The sequence below is a fragment of the Electrona antarctica genome (genome assembly GCF_951216825.1).
Source record: "Electrona antarctica genome assembly, chromosome: 14".
Lineage (NCBI taxonomy): Eukaryota > Metazoa > Chordata > Actinopteri > Myctophiformes > Myctophidae > Electrona > Electrona antarctica.
The window spans coordinates 26412385-26435525 of record NC_136795.1 but is presented as its reverse complement, the minus strand read 5'-3'; the positions used below and the strand labels follow the sequence as shown (position 1 = coordinate 26435525).

General features: G+C 41.0%; 2 protein-coding genes across 3 annotated transcripts; one reads left to right on the top strand and one right to left on the bottom strand.

Annotated features, from left to right (window-relative positions):
• The first annotated feature begins 720 nt into the window (after positions 1-720).
• On the top strand, positions 721-13205 carry slc27a1a (solute carrier family 27 member 1a). Its single transcript, XM_079519474.1, has 13 exons — positions 721-1178; positions 1646-1814; positions 2426-2820; positions 3407-3574; positions 5045-5114; positions 5619-5710; positions 6820-6929; positions 7205-7414; positions 8651-8777; positions 9209-9346; positions 10214-10378; positions 11427-11573; positions 11904-13205. The coding sequence occupies exons 2-13, from the start codon at positions 1648-1650 to the stop codon at positions 12059-12061; spliced, it is 1947 nt and encodes a 648-aa protein (XP_079375600.1). The 5' UTR covers positions 721-1178; positions 1646-1647; the 3' UTR covers positions 12062-13205.
• trim35-13 (tripartite motif containing 35-13) lies at positions 12691-22532 on the bottom strand. 2 transcript variants are annotated; one of them, XM_079519476.1, is made up of 6 exons: positions 22133-22532; positions 15870-15965; positions 14411-14641; positions 14277-14299; positions 14046-14164; positions 12691-13898 (listed from the first exon to the last, which is right to left on the bottom strand). In XM_079519476.1, the coding sequence occupies exons 1-6, from the start codon at positions 22469-22471 to the stop codon at positions 13360-13362; spliced, it is 1347 nt and encodes a 448-aa protein (XP_079375602.1). In that variant the 5' UTR covers positions 22472-22532; the 3' UTR covers positions 12691-13359. The 2 variants fall into 2 exon arrangements, with proteins under 2 accessions (XP_079375602.1, XP_079375601.1); XM_079519475.1 differs by lacking the exon at positions 22133-22532 and adding an exon at positions 18148-18725.
• Positions 22533-23141: the final 609 nt, after the last annotated feature.

The window sequence follows — 23141 nt, the reverse complement described above, 5'->3', positions numbered from 1 at the left end:
ACCTTTTTTATTCCAAATTGTCCAAATTGTCAAATATTACACAAGAAAGACGCAGGGCAAAGTGTGAGTCATTGTGAGCTTGTAGTTTGGCTATTTCCACAAATAAAATTAACACATGTTTATCTGTGGAATCGAGTCAAAGTAAATGTAATGTCTACAATTAAATTAAATTAAATTCAAGTGTTTGTTAAGGTGTGTGTGTGTGTGTGTGTGTGTGTGTGAGGGGACCTTTATAAGATGAGACAGCTCCTGAATCCTGTGCAAAATGTGCAATATATCATAGGCAGGCCTTCAGTCTGCAGGGAGCAATACAAACCAAACTCAGTAAACTCACAAATGCCTAACTTAACTGTATAGGACCAAAACATGTTGCAGAACAAATATGATGCTAGCAGCTAAAATAGACTTTCATTATTTTGTAATCACATCTATGTGAGGTAAGGTATAGGCTACAACAGATTTGGTACATTTCATAACCAGCATTTAGTAATACCCTACAAACTATCGACATCCTGCCAGGCAGCATCTGCAAAGTGCACTGCACTCACTCACTGTGCAATGGCAGAAACAAACAAAAAGAAACAGGGGCGGGGAAAATATCGTCCAATCGAAATGAGCAACAGCTTGACGAGCATTAACCGCATCCAATGGCTACGCTCGCTGACTAGACACAACCCCGATGTGGGCGGTGCTCCAGCCTCCAGTTGGTTGTAACGGGTCGGGTACCATTCAACATGGAGTACAGAGGATAGCCTGATTTCATTCTATTTCCAGATTCCTGGTGGATTTCGAGCACATTTGCTCTCGTTCGAAATTATTTTCTCTCTGTTTTTTGGAATATTTGAACACCTGGATATCGAGGGGTTGCTCTGTATTGTTTGTTACGTTGTCAATTCCCCTCGCATGGAAGCTGTTTACAATCCAAGTTCAACCGCGTTGACTAGACATAGTGCATTATCACTGAACTGTGAACAAACTATTGCAACACTTGGAAACTGTTGTGATCAAACATTAGATTTTTTTTTAAAGGTTCAGTCGGTGTATTCGTATTGTTCTCATTAACTGCAACCAACCGGCAGAACGGGTTACCCTGACTGTGGACGTGAACTCAATTACAATATTTTTTAGACGGGGTTAGTAGGTGAAAGGTTACATTGCTCTGGTCCGCTGTTGAATAGGTAAGTTGTTGTCTACAGTACATTTGCTTGCATTTTAGATTTTACGCAGTACAGTCAGTGCAATGAATGAATACAATGACCTGGCATGACATCCATATTATAGGCTGCTTAAATGTGTGTGGGGATAATCTGTCCCACACAATTAAATCCTCTGTTATTTATCTCGGGGTGTAACCCCGCAGGGGTCCATTTGGTTACTGTTGTTTGTACAGATTTTACAAGCTCTGAGTTACCTAACTCGGAGAGTTTTACTGTGTAGTGTGCATGGACTGCAAACACAGTTTGTGTTCAAATGTTTTGATATAGGCTAATTGGTTATGCATTATATTTTATATAATTGGTTAATGTACTTAAGTAAATATACAATATCAAATGAACCTGATGTTTATATATATAAACCCATGAAGCCTAGTATATTCATTCTACGCTATTAAAGTCCTCTTTATCTCATTTCCTCTGTATAACAGGAATGCGCAATGTGGCGAGTGCCTCAGTCTCTCTGGGGTCACTGGGGCTGCTGCGGCTCTTCGGGGTGCCCTGGTCCTGGAGCTTGGCAGCAGGCCTTGGGGTCTACCTGGGTACGAGTGGTTGGAGGTACTTCTACATCGCGCTGCGCACTGCCAAGAGAGACCTGAAGTAAGTTTTCATATTAAATACCATAAGGCAGTGCTTCTCAAACTTTCTTAATTTCAAGGACCCCCAGTTTGATATGCATGAGGCTTAGGACCCACATTTGATATAATTTTCCATGTCTGGGTAAATTTAATAATCTATTCAATCCTAAATCTGGAAAATGTCAAAATGGAACCAAATGAAGTCCGTAGCGTCTGTTTGTACACTCTTCAGAGTTACAGAACTTTAACTTCCTCAATGAACCCTGGGGGATCCAGACCCCCCAGTTTGAGAATCACTGCACTGCCAATAATTAATTCATAATGAATAATGCTTGTTTTTGACCACCTCAATAACCCAATCTAATTAATTGATTGAATTACATTGTAATTGACAAATGCATATGCATAAACATTTGTATTTTGTAGATATATCTGTCAAAAAGATAAAACAACAAAGCTCGAGAGCTACTTTCCATTGTGATCCTTTGAGTGTAAGTGTGTGTGTGTCACCTGGTAGATCCAGTTGTTGTTGTTCACCCCTCCCTGCCACAAGGTGTAACAATAAACCTATAATTAATCATGCTTGTGGTTCTCTGGAATGTAAATGTGCCCTTTTCCTGTAACCACATCTAGTGGCCTCTATGTGCTCTTGCGTGTGAAGCTGGCATTGTGGAGGCACATGCGTCGTTCCAGCAACATTCCTTCCATCTTCGCCGAGACCGTGAAGCTCCACCCGGACAAACCGGCCCTGATCTACGAGGCCACCGGCGAAATATGGACCTTCACCCAGCTGGACCAGCAGTCTAACACGGTGGCCCAGTGGGCAAAGGGTCAGGGATGGACGTCTGGCGACGTGGTGGCGATCTTCATGGAGAGCAGGCCACTGCTGGTGGCCCTCTGGCTGGGGCTGGCCAAGGTGGGCATCGAGGCTGCCCTCATCAACTTCAACCTCCGCCGCGACGCGCTCTTGCACTGCATTGGCGTGTCGGGGGCCCGGGGCATCGTGTTTGGAGCAGAGCTCGCTGAGGGTAAGCAAGCCTAAATATTTAGCGCATTCTGTTTGTGTCCATCACATGCATTCTGTAGTCAGTATTGTGTCCCATGATGTGTTCCACTGTCCACTGTCAGCATTCTGCCTGTCTCACACTGTACGTTGCCAACATTGTGACTCTGTCATGGTATTTTCCCTCTGTGTCCGTGACATCACAATGTCTTAGATTAACATTCTGGCATTCCTACGGTGTCATATTCTCTAGGTACATTGTAGCAGTTATTGTATTTGTTGCCTATGACATCAGTCAATCTTCTGTGGCAGCACACTGTCTTCTGACTAATATGTTAAAGATCCGCCTCCAATATTACATTTACATGTCACCACAGTCTGGCTGTGACTGTTGCAACCTATCATTTAGCTTTCTTCTGTTTGCAACCCAAAATCAACAATGAAAGGCTAGTATAACGAATTAAATCCAGTCTGTTTACCCATTTTATTTTCATTGTACCCAATGTGCAGTACATTATAGTAAACCTCCCAGTGTCTACTACAGTGATGCAACTGAATTAACCAATGCCCTCTCTTCTTGTCTCTATATCATCCTTTTTACGGATTGTCAGCCATGTTGGAGGTGAGTTCGTCCCTGAGCCAGTCCATGGTATGCTTTTGTTCAGGAGAGCTCAGTACTGTGCTTCTGGGGTCTCTTGGTGCCCAACCCCTGGACCCCATATTAGCTTCTGCCTCTAGACTTCCCCCTCCTCCTTGCCTTCTCCCCAAAGGCTTCAATGGTGAGTGTAGTAGGCCTGTCGCAGTTATTACACAATCGCCTGATTGCAATTATAAAGCACAATCATTTTTCATCGTTAGAATCATGTCCATTCATCTCTAGAAAACAGAGAGATGAAATGTCATATCACTATTTCCATGTCATGACTCATTGTCCATGCTCTTTAAACCAATTTCAACTTGCTGTTACCATTGCAAATCTACTAGAAAACATGTAATTATTCGACGCATTGTGAGATGTTAGAGCAACAATATTTGCTATCTTTGAAAGTAGAGATTTGTATATGGCTTGTTTTCATTTCATTGGTACCAGTCATCGTCAGCAGTTTCTTTGTATATTTAAGTTATTTGTCATATCTGCCTTTCACTTTTGTATACAAAGACTGAAGAAATTTAATTTTATTTACATGTTGCAATGTTGCCAATGCCAAAAACACAATGAAATCATCAGTCACAATTATTTGAGTGACAATTAATCGTCAGCTAAATGTCATGATCGTGACAGCCGACACATTTACACTCTGTTTTTGTACTCCCCCAAGACACAATCTCTGATTGTATATTTTCAAATAGTCCCAACTCTTATTCATATTCAAACATTCACCATGATTTGTCTGTATTATTTAAAGTGCTAACCTTTTATTTACACCTATGCTATTTTGGTTTTATTGCACAAAGAATGGAAGGAATCTCAGGGTTTCCTGCAGGAAAAAAATGTAGTCTAGCTGCTACTAGAGTGGGTGCAAATGCATGTTCAGTAAGTACACACACACTGGGGCTGGGGCCAAAAATGTCCTCCATATTTATGCCAGATATACAATATGACTATGGTTCACACTTGTTATTTTATATTTTAGTTTGTATTTAGTTGTCTGTTTTAGCATGTGATGGGTTGGTGGCACATTCATGTCTACATTATGTCGGTGATCTATTTTTCGGAGGTTTAGCCACGGTGCTGACTGCCTAGAACTGGTCTGGCAGAATGCCACACTGAAATTCTTCTCATTCTTTTTGAACAGAATTCTCTCTAGTGGTTATCTAACTTGTGATAAACTAAGCAGGGTTATTATTAGTCATTTTGTATTCAGAATGGTTCTTGACCTTTTTTCTGTGGTAGACCTGGATAATAGTTTGCTGTTTGTGTGCTCTCTGAATCACAAATGTCTTAACTACGGCATATCTGCTTCAGCTTATTTATGTAAGCAGACAAGTCTTTTCCAATGCCAAGGCATAATTTTATTCACAAACAACATGTGAAGACATTGTATCATTACTGTGCGCCAAAGATTATTTTGCCTGACACTCTGGATGTGTCCAAAATGTGTTAAAGTACTGGAGATGATGTACAGGTACATACTGTGCTTGTCATTATTGGGAACAGTAAACTACCATCCAGATGTTGGGTACAAAGTGTTTGTGGTTGAGGATCTCAGGCACATTCAGTGATTTACACGTATTGTTTCCTTCTGCAGATCGCCTGTTTTACATTTACACTTCAGGCACCACAGGACTTCCCAAAGCTGCTATTGTGGTACACAGTCGGTAAGCTCACATAAACCCATTATTTAAGATCTGAGGCCGATTCTACAAATGCCTTCTAAATCAGTAGTTCTCACACTTTCAAGATTAAATAAGTAAATAAATAAAGTTAATAAACAGATATTCGTAATGCGCTGTGGGCTTGTATATCTGCTATTTTCTAATAGCCAACGCAAAAATCTAATTTGGCTGATTGATTGATTGATTGAAAATGTTATTAACAGTTTGCAGAATTACAGTACATTTCAAGCACAAACTCAATACAAAGGCTGTTAACTGTGAGTGGACGACCCAATTAAGCATTACACTTGTTTACAACAGGGTCCACCATGTTCAAATCATCAAAACATTTAGAGACGTACAAATAGACACTTCTATATAGACAAAGAACAGTATAGGAATTCATCATAATGGAGGTAAAAAGGGAAAAGAAACATATACAGTGAGGGAAAAAAGGCTACTGGAAAGATCACTGAGGAGATTATAACATGTCCATCTCACCCACAGCTACTTCAGAATTGCTTCTTTTGGGTATTATGCCTTCCGCATGCGTTCTAACGACGTCATCTACAACTGCCTGCCCCTCTATCACTCAGCAGGTACAGTAGTCTGCATACAAGTCTAGTCTGACTAAGTCTAATACTATTTTCTTTCTTTCTATTGTACTATATTCATATTGTATTCACTAGTGTGTTGTGTTAGAAATGTGTTATTTTTGTTGATAGATCGCTAGGTTTGAGGTCTACCTGCTATCCTGGTTAATTTGACCACTGACCCTGTTGTTGATTGACTAGGTTTCTTCCTGGTTATTTGCCGACGCTAAAGAGCATCTGCTAAATGCCTAAAATTGTAGATGAATGTTAATGGTGCGTTGACACTGGCAGATACAAAAGATACAAAGCTACACACAGCATATTTGAAGATAAAGTTGAAACTAGCTCAATGTTTTTGTAGCTGTTGTAGCTTTTGTGGCAGCTACAAACCATACTTTGTATCTTCATGTCGCCAGCTTCGATGGCAATTTAACGGTAGACTGTATCTTTCTATCTAACCTAACATGAAGCATCATGCTGCAGGGCGTATGATGCTTCATGTTAGATAGATGGATTAATGAAGCATCATGCTGCAGGGCGTATGATGCTTCATGTTAGATAGACCTAACATGAAGCATCATGCTGCAGGGCGTATGATGCTTCATGTTAGATAGACCTAACATGAAGCATCATGCTGCAGGGCGTATGATGCTTCATGTTAGATAGATAGATTCTATCTCCCTAACATGAAGCACCATGCTGCAGGGCGTATGATGCTTCATGTTAGATAGATAGATTAATGAAGCACCATGCTGCAGGGCGTATGATGCTTCATGTTAGATAGATAGATTAATGAAGCACCATGCTGCAGGGCGTATGATGCTTCATGTTAGATAGATAGATTAATGAAGCACCATGCTGCAGGGCGTATGATGCTTCATGTTAGATAGATAGATTCTATCTCCCTAACATGAAGCATCATGCTGCAGGGCGTATGATGCTTCATGTTAGATAGATAGATTAATGAAGCATCATGCTGCAGGGCGAATGATGCTTCATGTTAGATAGATAGATTAATGAAGCACCATGCTGCAGGGCGTATGATGCTTCATGTTAGATAGATGGATTATATTTGTAAGTGAAGATATCCAAAGTCCATGCTTTGTCCTGGTCAGGTAATATCATGGGCGTAGGTCAGTGTCTGATCAATGGCCTCACCGTGGTTGTGAAGAAGAAGTTCTCCGCTAGCCGCTTCTGGGAAGACTGCACCAAGTACAACTGCACAGTAAGGCGTTGAGCAGTATGTCTTTTATCTCCCATATTTCTTTTCATGTTTTTTTTTTCTTCATAAATGAATGCCCTTTACTGTACTTTGTCTCATGATTATGAAAGTGTGACGAGCTGTGAACTTTTTCAATTTCCTGAAAGGTTTTGTGACATAGAACATCGGTTTCATAGAAAAGATATGTTGTATTAAAATTGTGCAGACAAATAGATGACTAAATTGGTGTAAAAACTGCCAAGATTAAAAGCCTTGGGTTATTCTGTTTGTTCCTATAGGTCGTGCAGTACATTGGGGAAATCTGTCGCTACCTCTTGACCCAGCCGGTGCGGCCGTCGGAAAAGGGCCACCGCGTTCGCCTGGCCGTAGGGAACGGTCTACGCCCCAGCGTGTGGGAGGCCTTCACGGAGCGCTTTGGCGTGGCCCAGGTCGGCGAGTTCTACGGAGCAACCGAGTGCAACTGTAGCATCGCCAACATGGACGGCAAGGTCAGTGGATGACGACATTATTGGCATCAAAATGTACAAAATAATGCCTTCTAAATCAGTAGTTCTCAAACTTTATTCAGATTTTTTTTTTAAAGAAAATTGCAGATGTACAAGATCACAATGCAGCGTGAAGTGACATGCTGTGAGCTTGTAGATCTGCTATTTTCAAATAGCAAGTATAAAATAGGTGCTTGAATGTATGTTTTTATAATAAAAATCTAAATCTGTAAAGGAACTACCGGTAGTAACTAAAGCTGTCAAATAATTATAGTGAAGTAAAATGTTTTACTTCACTAGTGCCAGTTTTGCACAGCATGATTGTAGCATAATTGTAGCTCACATCTGTGAAAAATAAATTCTTATGAGGAATACATTTGCCTCCTGTGTGATATAGCTGAATATGGGGTAGGCAGGAAGTCTGCACTACTGTATTTTAACATTAAGTTTAACATTAATGGTGGTACTTGTAGACATATTTTCTGAGGTGGTACTTGGTTTAAAAAGGTTGAGAATCACTGCTGTACAGCTGCTTAAAATGTGCTGCCTACCTACTTGTTTGAAGTGAACTTAAGTTACAGAGAGTATTTTACACTTTATTGCTGCACTAAGTATTGGGAAGGTCTCTGTCCTGTTCAATGTGTAGCAACTTGATTGCTACACATTGCTTTTGTTTACTCAGTAGATGATTTTTAAGCACTCTTGTATTCGGTATCGGCTAACACAGAAATTGTTGGATCGGAATCGGTTTGTAAACGAAAAAAGTGTATCGGGACATCCTTAGTAAAAAGTATAATATTTGTATCAAATATTAAAAAGTATCAAAAACATGAAATACTCAAGTAAAGGAAATGTATCAAAATTGTACAGTATTGCGTAAATGTAGTTACATCAATCAAGCTTTATTCATAGCACAATTCATACAGCAAGTGCAGTTCAATGTGCTTCACAGGAAAAATAAGTTCAAAATGCAGCGATGAATACATAAAAATCAATGCATTTAAAATTATAATAATGTAAAAGAACAAATAAAGTGTGAAGAGAATTGCAGCCATGTAAAAGTCAAAGCAATGTTAAAAAGATGTCTCAAGATTTCTTAAAACAAATGTCCACTGATTCAGGGACCCGCAGGCTGTATTAGCTTTGCATTATTTACTTTCCACCACTGCTTGTTTACTTTTCAGATTTCAAATATTTGACTGGATTCAGGTTGAGCAAGTTATTTCTGTCTGTCACCAGGTTGGAGCATGCGGGTTCAACAGCCGGATCCTCCCCAACGTGTACCCTATCCGTCTGGTCAAGGTCGACGAGGAGAGCATGGAGCTGGTGCGAGATGGCCACGGTCTCTGTGTGCCTTGTCGCCCCGGTAACTGACCGCTTCCCATAAACACACACTCCACCACATCTTTTATCCCTGATGTAATATATCTAAATTAAATGTTGTTCCCGTCTTAATAGGATCCTTGTTTGGTCTTCTGAAACCATCTCATTGCTAGGCCTGTCACAATTGTTACGTGAGCGCCTAGTCGCAATTATTTGAGACAATCGCAATTATTTCGCATAATCGTTTCCATGTCAAATAATGTTCATACATTTCAGATCAGCTGTATATGGAAAGTATGAAATTATATTATAAATGTGTCAGTAATATGTGTATTTAAGTTATGTGTCATATCTGCCCTGTGCAATCTTTGATTATGAGGCCTAAAAAACAATTATTTGTGTGACAATTAATCGTCAACTAAACTGTCTAATGGTGACAGCCCTACTAACAGCTCTCATCTTTGTCTTTGGCAGGAGAGCCTGGCCTGCTAGTGGGCCGTATTAACCAGCAGGATCCACTACGCCGCTTTGATGGCTATGCGAGCCAGGACGCTACTAGGAAGAAGATAGCCCACAATGTCTTCAAGAAAAATGACTCTGCATATTTATCAGGTCAGGTCACCAGTTGTGCTTATATCGAAATGAATGAATCCAATTAAAGTGGACCTTACTATTCCAGATATACTAAACAAATTGTTCTGTGTCAGATCAACCTTTACCAGCAAAACAAAATCTGGCCAGAGTTTAGCCCCTTTCGGAACCCTCGGTTACCTTTTCTGAAGTTTGGACGTACGGTACCCTAGGGTCCCTGACAGCTTATTCCGCCCTCCATAGGATGCAGATGTACAAACTCTCTGTTCACGGAGATTAAAAATACTTAACGGCATCGCCCACGTTTCCGTTGTCTCCAATAGCTGTGTTATGCATCTTTGAAACATCTCACCAACACTCAAGCGGTGCCGCGGCTCTCCGTGAACAGAGAGTATAAGCTCTCAGGGACCCTAGGGTACCGTACGTCCAAACTTCAGAAAAGGTAACTGAGGGTTCCAAAAGGGGCTAGCCAGAGTTATGAGTGTACAGCGCACGTCTCTTTAAATAGAAGCAACCTTCTGTCATTTCAAGAAATGTAACCAATTTGAGTTGTGTCAAGGTTACAAACTTAATTTGTTTTATTGCTTCGATTTATCATCAGTGTTTATTTTTAGAGATACGAGTGACTCACACCCAGCAGGACAGAATGTAGATATTCCAAAAGGAATGATTGAACAGTACATTCGCTACACGGCTCCCCGCACATGATTTAATGCTCCAAACGCAGTTCCCTTGGAAGGGAAGGGTGCATTCAATCACATGGAAGGAGTGTGCAAACATTCATTCATTTATTTCCGTGTATACTTTTCCAATAGCCGTTCATCCCAATAATGCAGAGGTTTAAAATCAGCTTCCTCTGCGTGTGTGTGTTCCTTTTGCCCCAACAAGGTGACGTTCTGGTGATGGACGAACTAGGCTACATGTATTTCCGCGACCGCAGCGGAGACACGTTCCGATGGCGAGGGGAAAACGTTTCGACCACTGAGGTGGAGGGCACCCTGAGCAGCCTTCTGGACCAGACCGATGTGGCCGTTTACGGGGTGACAGTGCCAGGTGACCACTAGATTTGTCATTTTTTCAGAAGCGGTCAAGAGGTGACATTTCAACAGGTGCTGGATCAGAATAGATCAGTGGTTCTCAACCAGTGGTCCCTGAGGGGGTTCCAGGTGGCCCCCAGCTAAATGATGGAGAGTTGGTAACCAAATGGACCCCTAACTCTTGAGAGTGTAAAATGAAACCAAATGGACCCATAAGGGTTCATTTGGTTTCATGTTACGCTCTCAAGTGTTAAACATTGTTAAACATCTGCATTATTTAATTTACAAGTTGAACTGTTATCTCTCCTATGGTTCCTCAATATAGCATGGAATTGTGGACAAAATATTCCTAGTTTTGGATCTGAGAGATTAAATCTCATCAAATGGTGGTTTGTGGCTCAAATTCTGAATCATTAATGGACCGAAAAAGGTTTAAAACCACTGGACTAGATAATATTGTAAAGGAAGAGAATGTCCGCACACTGTCCTATTGCTCCTAAAGAAAATTAAGAATAGAGTGGCAAAATAACAAGGTCTTTGGACAGCCCTTGATATAGAGCGTCGCAGTCCCACCCCCTACCAGGGCCCAGGAAATGATTCCCCGTTCATTTTCCTCATAGACATTTCAAAAAGTATTTATTTAAAGACCTTTTAAGCCTCGTACAAAGCCAACTCGAGTTGTGAGAAATCATGACGACAAACAAAATTTTTCGTGCCTAACAAATAATTAGAAAGAAGAAGAAAACGGCAGGTTACAACACTTCTTTTCTTGTTTTTCTTCTTTGTAATTATTTGTTTGGTCCAAAATGTTGTGTTTCTTGTCATGATTTGTCACAACTCGAGTTGGCTTTGTACGACGCTTAAAAGGTCTTTAAATAAATACTTTTTGAAATGTCTATGGGAAAAATGCATTGGGAATTATTTCCTGGGCCTGGCGTCGTCATGAAAGGGGGCGGGACTGCGACGCTCTATTGGGGTTGTTTTTAACCTTTGGCATGTTGTATATTGCTTTGGAACATATTGAATTCTTTTTGAATAAATGATCCCATGTCCCCTATACCCAGGTGTGGAAGGGAAAGCAGGCATGGCCGCCATTGCTGACGAGACAGGGAACTTTGACTGTGACGCTTTCCTGCGGGGAGCTCAACAAGTCCTACCCCCGTACGCTCGCCCTGTGTTTCTACGAATCTTACCGCAAGTAGATACTACAGGTAAACTACTCTGATCCTCCTCGCGTCATTCACACACACAGTATATTTTCGCTGTCGGATGGAAATCTTGTATGTCCAGAACCATAACCATTACTTCTTTATTATTTTAAATAGTGAAAATAGCCGGTCTACAATGTTTACAACTATGCGTCGGGACTCGCTGTGAGCTTGTAGATCTACTATTTTCAGTACTTTCAGACACTCTTGTATGATTGATGATGTAGGACATTCATTTACAGAAAAAACAAAAATAAGACTTGGAATATGGAGATACGAGGTTTATGCCGACAACAACGATATATAATGTACATTATTATGTTTCCATCCCAGGCACCTTTAAAATCCAGAAAACCAGGTTGCAGAAGGAGGGCTATGATCCACGCCTCACAGCTGACCAGATCTATTTTTTAAACTCCAGAGCAGGGCGTTATGAGCTTGTGGATGAGGAGCTGCACAACGCTATTGTGGAGGGAAGGATGTCTCTATGAGATAGACCGGCCCCTGGGCGGCGCAGTCAGGGTGTCTGAGACGGGGGAGGCGAAAGAGGGGAGACGCGTACATCCTCTTTCTCTTAGTACCTCTTCCCTGGACTTTAACATTTCAGGGACCCTGTGAAAGGGCTACTTCAGAAGGCAGCCATAGTACTGTTACAGATAACCTCTTATAATGAATAATAACACCCTGTGATGATGACATAGTGTGAGGGCATTCGCCACAGTTTTATTTCATCGCTTCTGTGTAGTTTAGCCAAATTGAACACCTCAGATCCTTCAAGCGCCACACAGCACAGAAAATAGAGCGCCATCTTTTTTGGAAACCAGGATTGTAATGTTACAATTGGAATATGTGTCTTCTGGTTGAGAGCAAGAAGGGAACAGGAAGGAGTCACATGCAAAGTCATGCACAGAATAGGCCTGTTCTTTCTTTCTAGTTTAAAGTATGTTGCAAGCAAGCATGCAGAACAGTTATATCCGTGTACACACTACACAGTGAGTCTCGGGTGTTCATTTAACTGCAAGTGTACAAATGGACCCTAAAGGGTCCATTTGTACACTTGCAGAGTTAAATTTACACTCAGGATTTGACAGTGTAGTTTCAAGCAATACTTGAGTGTTGGTTTAAGGTTTTGGATGGTGTTACTGCTGTGTTAGCATGACTGAGGCTGAAGAGTAGAATACACAAGCCTGCTAGGTCAGACACTAACTGTAGAAGGGTTTATTTAATGCACTGTTACATGCTGATGAAAAACTAAACCTGATTAATGATGTTTGAAGTATTGAACAATATGCGCTGGCACGGGTTTACAAAAAAACAAGCAACTTGTTCCTGTATGTGCCTTATATATGAATATTTATATGAATATGAATATTTGTATCTTGTGTTCCACAGCATTTGTGTGTAATGATGAATTTCCTGTACAATAGGAGCTCAAAAGAATGTTGAAATCATTAAATGATTCTTCACCCTTGTCTTGCAAAGCGCAATTGCATACACTGTGGTTGTTACCCTACATATAATAACATGTTTTATCGATAGAGATTGTAGATGTACATGATCAAAGAAACTAAGCATAATTTTAGATCTTGTGGCACACATTTGTTTAGGAGTAACAAATAAATATTTTAAAATATATTTGGCTCTTCCAAATGTACTGATATCTGTCTGGTAATTCAGTTTGCCTTTCATTGATACAGCTCTCTCTAATATGACGCGTTGCGTTTTCCGTTCGCAAAACAGTCAAAACAGTAGGCTCAACACTGCTTGCAACATGTATCCCAAAATGCAGCTAGTCATCCACTGATACGTTTATGCTCATAGGCAGGACCTTAAGTGGGTGCTGTTTGCATGCAGTGCAGAAGTATGGGAAGGCTTTAGGCGCAATCACGCCTGTGAAGGTGTACAGGGGTGTTCTCTCCCCAGGGTCAAAGAAGGTCACCTTGCCCCTGTCCATGTCCAACACCACTCTGACCACGTGCGGCTCCTTGCTCATAGTCAGGGGTTCCCATGGTGCGGTGCAGGCCTTGTGCTCTCCATTGCGAAACCTGATAGTCCAGAAGCCCTCTCCGGGAGTCAGGACGTGCTTGCCCTTACGGTTGATGGACTCGCTGGCAATCCCCAGTACCCAGTAGGTGTTATCCTTCACCCCCACGTCCCAAGTGTGGCGCCCAGAGGAATAGCCCTCGGCGCCCAGTAGCTCAGCGCTAATGTCGAAGCGCTCAGGGTTGTCTGGCAGCTTAAAGATTTGGGAACAGGACTGCACGTCTGTCAGGTCCTCTGACAGGATGAAGCAGCTCGCTGCTGTGTTGGGATCCAGAACCACAGGAGCTTTGGGATGGGAAGGAAAACAAAGGAATTAAGTCAATTTTATTCATAAAAACAACCAGGTTGACCAAAGTGCTGTACAACATGATAAAACAATACGATTACAAGGTAAATGGCACGGTTTAACAATGTTATTTTTAAAGCACTCACTCCATTTAACAATTCTCTTCATCTTCCTCCACACTTTGTACCGCAAAGAGCCGAGGTGTGTTGCCACATCAAGTAGAGCACCAGGAATCATCAATGGATCCAGGGGACGTTTCCAGGTTCTAAAATGACAATAACCTTTAAATGAATATCCTTGAAACAACAATACAAATGTCAGTCATCCGTGCATAGTTTTCCTAAAGATCAGCCTACTTGGGGCTTCAGTTGTTTTACCTCTTTATTGTGTCCTTGTAATTCTGAAACACAGATAGATGACATATTTCACCATTTGATATATTCAGGTGTTGCAACTTCAATTAAAGATCAGTATTTTCAGACAAAGCTTGACAAAGCTCGGTTATATTTACCAGCAGAAAAGGGATATCTTGAGATCTCAATTCTTGCTCCGCTATTCTAATAGTGTTGTTGAGGGATGCCACTTCATTGTCCATGTCCTCGATATTCCGGTGGAGGATGTTCGACTTCTGTTCCTCCTCAGCCTTTAAGGCAGAAAGCCTAGTTTCCTCTTCCTCTCTCAGAAACAGGTGAAGAACTTCAAACTCCTCTTTGATCTGCCTCGCGGTGTGCTCCACCTGGTTCTGGGAAGGAAGGAACGCGGTGGAAATGTAAGCTTAGAAAGATTAAAGTAATGTTTAGGCTTTTTTCAACATGTCTATAATGTGGGTCCTGAGTCCTCTCACTAATGTGCACTACGGCATGATGCCAGTTTGGTCGACGACAACCAAGGCCAGTCTACGATATCGTATAACCTGGACAACGCATAGACGGATGCACAGTGTTGATGTCATGCATGTGGCCTAGCATGTGTGCATGTGGCCTAGACTGGCCTCCTGTGCCTATGTCGATACTTGATAACCGTTCAGCCAACCTGGTCTCACAGGAATAGTAATGCAATTCCGTACATACACGACTAGAAAACCCCAAAATCCGTACATATGACACTGAAATACCTCCCCATAGACAATGACGGAGGGGCGCCGTCTCTACCGAACTTGAGCCACGTGAGGCACCGCCGAGCGAGGCGCCAGCCGAGCGAGTCGCCGTGCCAAGTGTTGCGAGTGTTACTTTTACTTCTACTCCACTACATCTCAGAGGCAGAACATTGTACTTTTGCTCCACTAAATTTATTTGAAAACTTTAGTTACTAGTTACTTTGATTATTATTACAAAGCAATAAAGCATACATTAACTACTTCAGCTCTATATGCATTTCGGCCATTCGAAAATAGCCGATCTACACTCTCACAATGCATCACATTGTGAGCTTGTAGATCTGCTATTTTCAAAATATTTGTTATACATTTGAAAACTTCAAATGGGATATTCTGCATAGTGAGTTATTTCTACTTTTAGTACTTTAATTACATTTTGATACGAGGATTCTTTTTTTAACAATGGCTTCTATTTCAGCGTGCTTTCCAACAAAACAGAGGCTGTAGAAATATTGAACCAATGGAAAGTAGTAAAAAATGCTTTGGCCAAAGCATTTTGGATCCTCAAACTGTCTGCTAAAGCAACTAACTCCACCACCTATCCCCCTCTCATGCAAGTAATTGACAATATAAAGTCACAATACCAACTTTGATGAGGCAGTATTGCATTGTTTTCAAAATATGAGGTTTTCTTAATTTCCTGAAAAATGTCAAATTTAAATTTCCGGGAAAATTAACATTTTGGAGTTAGGTGGTTTGTTCCCGATAACAAAGATTAGTTCTATGTCAATCAGACAAATTGAAACACCTGTGTTGGTCCCCATCATGGCAGGTGTAGGACGACATTTGAAAGTCATGACGATGGATGGAGTACCTTGAGATGCTCCGCCGTTTGCTCGTGGACAGCTTTGACCTTCCTGTACAGCTGCAACTTGTCTTTCAAAGGCTGCAACGCATTCTTCAGCTCCTCCTGGAAGGTCAGTGACATAAAGGCGTCATCACTTCAATATAGTGTCAAACAGGACATGCATGCTGTCTGGAGTGTCTGCACGTGTGACTTTCAGCCAGTGGTGGAAAAAAGTACTCAAATTCTTTACTTGGGTAAAAAGTATCAATACTGCAATATAGGAATAGGCCTATACTCTGTTACAACTACAAGTACTAATTATTAACAATATTTCGAGATGTAGTGGAGTAGAAGTAAAAGTATCGGGAATACTCAAGTAAAGTTTTAATACCTCAAAAAAGTACAGTATAGGCTACAGTTAATGTACTTAGTTACTTTCAACCACTGGTCATCATCACTTCAATATAGAGTCAAACAGGGCTTGCATGCTGTCTGCACTACGTGCGCCTTTTCAGCTGCCTCACAATGTTCCACTGCACCTCTCAATGTTCCACTGCACCTCTCACCTTGCAAGTGTAAAGCCCAAACAACACAGCGTTGAATTAAAGAGGCAAATCTCTGGGCTAAACAATGTTGTGGCAACGATCGGCGAGGTCAAGATCATGTGCCCAGAAAAGCTAAACAGGTGGCAACTCAAATTCTATCCTCTCACATTAGCCTCGACTTAACCCAAGGCTTCCGCGTTCTTAAAAGCTGTCAAGGAGGGCAGGTGGGGAGAGAGGAATGCATACGGTGACTCACACACTCCTGAAACCTCATGGGAGTCAGGTTTCATCCAGGAGCCCTGTCAGTGGCTGACCAAAAATATACCTCTATTATTAGAATGCCAATCAACATTGCTGCACACTATCAAGAACACATTCTTTTTTTAGCTCATATCAAGGGGAGATCAGTACATGGTTGTCCATCACAGCAGTCCATTTTCTCATTTTTATCCGTTTTAATTTTTATGTTCATAAAACGTAAAGTTTGTCTTTCTTGGTCTGCAACTGTGCATGCATTATCATTATTTTTCTTTTCTATGTCCATTGACACCTTTTAACCCATTTAGGACTGAGGCCATTCTAAAAACAAGGCAAAAATCACACCTGTGTGAAGTGAGGGGCGCTCTTATCATCATAGTACATCATCACAGATCATACATCATCTCATTCTGGCCCATCACAATTTGCATCCTCACTTTTGTCTTCAATGTTTGTGTTTACACACTTTTGTCTTCGATGTTTGTGTCTACACAAACACTCAAAGCTGGGCATTTGTCCAATAATTAAATAGCAGAGGTTGGACAAAATTGGATTATTTTGTTTCTCAACTGATTCTGACAGGACATTAGGTCTACTAGCCAGGATAAAGAATCTACCCTAATCTGCTCACTGCTAATACCCTAAATTTGCCCTAATCCAAGATGCCACCAATGACAACCTATTATAAGGCAATATTTTCTAAATTTCATTATGCTTTAAGTAGCATGATGTGACATGTCAAAATAGGGGGTTTTCATGATTCTGAATCCATTCCAAGCATTAGTTTTGCACAAAAAAACACTTCTTGGGCTAAAAACTGCCATAGTCGTCATCACACATGTGATGAGGTCAGCACATTTTGGGGACATTTGGGTAAGTGGCTATGGCTGAATTTAGTGTTTTTTATGCACAACTAATGCTTGGAATGGATTCAGAAGCATGAAAACCCCCTAGTTTGACATGTCACATGTCAAAGCATAATGAAATCACATTAAAGCATAATGAAATCACATTAAAGCATAATGAAATCACATTAAAGCATAATGAAATTTAGACAATATTGCCTTACAATAGGGTGTCAATGGTGGCATATTGGATTAAGGAAAATGTAGGGTATTTGCAGTGAGCAGATTAGGGTAGATTTTTTATCCTGGCTAGTAGACCTAATGTCCTGTCAGAATCAGTTGAGAAACAAAATAATCCAATTTTGCCCAACCTGAGAGGAATTTTTTACTTTATTTACTGGACTACATAGGCCCCTCAACAACAACCCCCAAAAACACCAAAAGGGGTTCCCGACAAATACTCATAGGCCATATGCTCAATGAATATAAGATAACAATGGGAAATGTACAACTGCCATTTCCATTCAGTAAGTTCACCTTCTGGCTGCTTGTTGATGTCTGAGAGTCATACAGTCAAACAAAAAGAAAAAACAAATGTCCCACATGTCAATGATCATTCTCTAATGGTTTCAGTCACCTTTATGTTCACTTGCCTACCTTACAGTCGTGGGCACCTTCCCTAATGGGGTAGAACTTGTGTCCTATGTGCGCAGCCTCTTTTTCACACATAGCACAGATGGGCTCCAAGTCTTGCACGCAGAACAGTTTGAGCTTGTCTCCGTGTCCTTTGCAGGCCTCCGGGTCATCCATGATTCTGTCCTTCTTGAAGGATTCACAGGTCCTCTGCAGCAAGGTGCTCACGACTAAGTGCTCCATAGAGGATCTGCGGCCACACAGAGGGCAGCAGCGTGAGTCTCCACTGGCCTGCGTGTCCCAGCTGTCTCTGAGACACCCTTGACAGAAGTGGTGTTTACAAGTAAGCACCACCGGCTGATTGAGAATATTTCCACAAATGGGGCAAGACAGGTCGTCCTCACGAGTGCGTCTGGTGGCCATTCTGCCTTTGAGGGTTTTTAATAACAAGACCGTGTGTCAGCTAAGGTTACAATGCCCCTCCTAAGCCTCTGCTAGGCAGCCTTATACTGTATGAATATGGCCTGGAAAAAAAGTGTCAATACCTCAGTGAGCACAGTATGTCTATCTGCACTGTGTTGCATTGTGTCAGGCATGTGCACTGCAGTTACCCAAATAAACACCACCATAAGATTCAAATCCCACAGGGATGAGGGATAACAAAGGGAAAACTGGTGCCGGTGCTAAAATATATCAACTAAAAGTGTGAGAACCTCAAATAGACTAGAGTGCATCATGCATGTAGTGATACAAAATGATCTCATCTGTGTCAGAACACACTTGCAGCAACATGTCACAGAAGAATGGTAGGACTGATAAAAGATGTTTTAGATCAAACAAAAGGCTTTCAGGCAGGATATAAATAGAAACGGTATGCGTCAGGAACCCATCTGGTTTAGGCCAGGGTAAGGGAATGTCCTGCTTTTTGCCCTGTCTGTAGCAGTAGCATAGATATCTGTATCAGTAGTGGTTGTCCTCACAGAGTCAAGATCCAACTTGACCTGAAAAGAACAATATCATGCTTTACTTTTATTTTTAAAGCAGGATATAACTTTACGCAGTGTCACTGATTTTTGAGAGCAACTGATTACTTGCCCAGAGCATGGTGTAGGCTACACTCCTGCTCAACAACTGGACCTTAGACATATTATTAATAGGAACTTAGTCACTTAATGACCAATTAGTGAATATGACAAATATGGCAATTCAATATTTTGTTGTGGGAGTACATTTACAAAGACGCCATTACTCCAGAAATAGAGTATAGGATAGAGAGATATAAAGTCTAGGAAGTCTGTCCACTACCATTGCAGTTCACTGTCAGTCCATGGTTGAGCAAGGATAATACATGGAGCACTTATTAAGTCGAAGAGGACATGCAGGAGGCGAGAGGAAACAATAAATTACACAAGGTGCTTAAAGGGGCATTCCACTCATTTTCAACATTTTACTGTCATTAATATACCTTAGAGCTGTTGTGTGAAAATAATAAAAAACGTCCCCCCATTCTGTGTTTCCTAGAACTGGAGATCTGAAAAAAATACCTACAGTTCAGGGACTTTTTTATTATTTCCACACAACAACCCTAAGGTATATTAATGACATAGTAAAATGTTGAAAATGAGTGGAATGCCCCTTTAAGACCAGAGATTACAGCCATACTGTACAGCGTACAGTTATAAGATGAGATAAGATGCTGTAATAACTGCCTCATTGGATTGATATTTTAACCAGTGTCATGTGAGACAGAGACAACGGAGGGAGTACTACTATACCTATATTATTCATATTATATAACATTATGTTGCATGGTAACTTGCTAAAAGGCTTTCAAAACTATAGCCCACCATATTTTGCTGTCTCATCAATGTGTGTTGATCATTGAGAGATTTGACTATATGTTGATGTTCGTTCTTCGCTTGTGAAGATGACCATAAGTGACTTCATGATGTCTTGGGTGAGTGCAGAGATAGCTGATGACTCTGAGGCCGGAATGACCAGTTGCAATGAGGGTACTTTCTTTTATTTAAAGTGCCTGCCTAATATGGGTTGCCTTCAAGTGATGCTGCAGCTTTGCTGGCTTTATAGATTATTTTGACAGCCCTACCATATCATCAGAGATGTGTAAATTAAACGGTTTTGTTTGTTTACACGGCTCAGTTTATTGGTAGCTCAGCTATTCCAAAGGCGCATGCCTTTGGAGTGCAAGGTCCTGGTCTCAACCCTGGGCAGCGTCAACTCAGCGTATGAGTAACACAGCTTGGGTAAATAAGTCGTTGTGGGGTAAGCTGATAGGTGTTATGCTCCACCTCAGCAGCCCCCCCACGCAGTAACTCAGATGACCCCCTGTTGAATATAGTCAAATATAGCTGATCTACAAGCAACCACATCGGGTTGCATGTTGTGAGCCACAAATCAAAAGTTCAGCATCCACTCTGCCCCAAATTTTTATCACAGATCTAATCAATGGATGGTCAAATGTGACTTCAATTACACCCACAGGGGGGCGCCACAAATGCTAAAATGTCAGTGTATTGTTGCAGAAACTTGATCTTCCATCAAATTAGGCATAAAAAGATGTCATGAGTACTACTACCAATGTAAAAGTAGAAAAATATTTGCATAAAATGTACATAAAGTACGAAAAGTAAAAGTACTCATTGTGCAGAATGTCCCAATTTAAGTTTTCAAATAAACATAGATCTACAAGCTCACAATGCATCATGTCATGACACATTGTGAGCTTGTAGATCGGCTATTTTCAAATGGGCGAAATGTATATAGGGCTTAAGTGAATACTGTATGTTTTGTAATAATAAATGTAGTGGAGTAGTACTGGCAGTACTGGTAATACTCAAGCAAAGTACAAATATCGCTTTGGACTGCATGGTAGTGACTTCAATTTTCAGGTCAATTTCTCTGTGTCTCTGCCCAAATGATCAAGCTCAACCTCTTGTCATGAATGTTCTCAGCCATTAAAACATTAATGTCTGAAATGAACCCTAGTATCCTTATTCTGGGATGAATATTCAGTGACAATAGCTAACAATGCATGCACCATAACGGCACATGCTGCGAGTTTGTTGGCTTGGAGGGGGGCCTAGTATAGATTCCGTTCATCTAAGTATAGAGTTTATGGGTTTAAATAACTATTTTACTGTGTAGGCTCTTGTTTCCTAAATATTAGGCAAAGGGTCAGTGTCCGTCAGAATGAGGAACTACTTTAAATAGGAGCTGCAGACAGAACTCACGAAAAATCACGCCACAGAATGCCAGTCACAGCTCATTGTTCAGTCATTATGAAGATATGTGTGTCTTAATAGCAGGCCTGAAGATCATTACAGACACAAACAAGCCACTCAGTAAACAGGGGCATATAAAGCCATTAGTTTGTATTCAGGATTTGCTAATCATGTAAGAATTTGAAGATGTTAAATTGACTAATTATTACTAATCACTAATTAATTGAAATCTAATTGAGTTTTTGTCTAGGTCACCCATATAGGTAGACAGAAATACAGATAGTAGCCTAATGCAAGACTAATGTGAAACACTACAGTAAATTCACGGCTGTGATCTCTGTTCGCTTCCCATAGAAATTCTGACCCTAAACGAGCAACTGAGTGACATTTGTTTACATGTTTGGTGCGCTTAACAAAAGTGCAGTGTGAGCACAAACCGCAGCAAATGAAAAATGCAACCATGTTGCAACTTCACTTCAACTTATACTGAACTACATGTGTGAATCTGCCCTAAGCATCCTCCCGCATGTCCTCTTCAACTTAATAACAGCCACTGTACACTGATGCCTTCCCCACTAAATATAATAATACTTTTTTTCAGTCGTTAATTTGTAGTCTAGGTTGAAAGACTTCAGGTCACATATTCAGTGTAGGCTGCCTCAATTTTCAGAATCTCCAGACCGCCAGAGTACACTATAAACCAAAACATGCACAACAAAAGCACAAAAATGGTAGTCTAGTGCATTTCTAGAGCAATGATAACTTACCTTGCAATACTCCAAGGCCTCCATACTAGGAATGTACACGCCATGATGCATATGCCGACCTAACTTATAGCAAGTATAACAAATAGGTTCCAGGTCAGCCACACAGAAGAAGGACAATTTATCATGGTGTTCCTTGCATGTTTTCTGTCCTGGTGGTCCATGGTCCTGTCTCAAGCATAGAGGACACAATTTAGCACCATATTTCCCCCAACACGTCTCCAAACAGGAGCTACAGAAGCTACTGTTGCAAGAGACACAGCTCAGGACAGTCGGAACCAGGAAGATTTCTCCACACACAGCACAGTAGCTATCATCCCCATCCAAGACATTATCCTCCATGCCTTCTTCAAACTGCAACTGTAACTAATGCATGAGTTGCAGCACTGAGGCGTGTGAACCATGTTCCTCATGTATGTACAGCATGTGCCATGGGTGTGCAGCTAGTTAGTCACACCAAATGGGGGTCACATGGGGTGGGGGTGGGGCACAGCTTTAAGTCCCTAGACAGCAAACCTTTAAAGGTCCTGCAGATTTTATTACTGTCCATTTCATTTTGTAAAGCCGACTTGATCCTCTTTTACGCTCAGCCACTTATATATATCTTTTTATTTATATATCTGAAATTAAGAGTGAATTACCACAATATCAATAACTTCCATGAATAGCTTTGTTGTTTGGTATATTTCATATACTGTAGCATTTTAAAGCCTTTAGACTGCCAAACTGCACGGTACAGGAGTAGATAGGAGTAGTAGGAGAAGAAATGTTTCGGTCACCGATAACCTTCATCAGTGACCATTGAAGCGGTGCGTCTCCTTCAATAAATGGTCTACTCCTGTACAGTGCAGTTTGACAGTGTGTGTGGTGCATATCAATAATCTTATATTATTGATATGCACTTGTGTGCGTACGCACCTGCACATAAGCTTTTATTCTAGGTGTGCAAAGGTTTTTCTCACCAGAAACCCAAATTGTGTTTGAGGTAACAAAGCAATGAACTGAGGGGAAA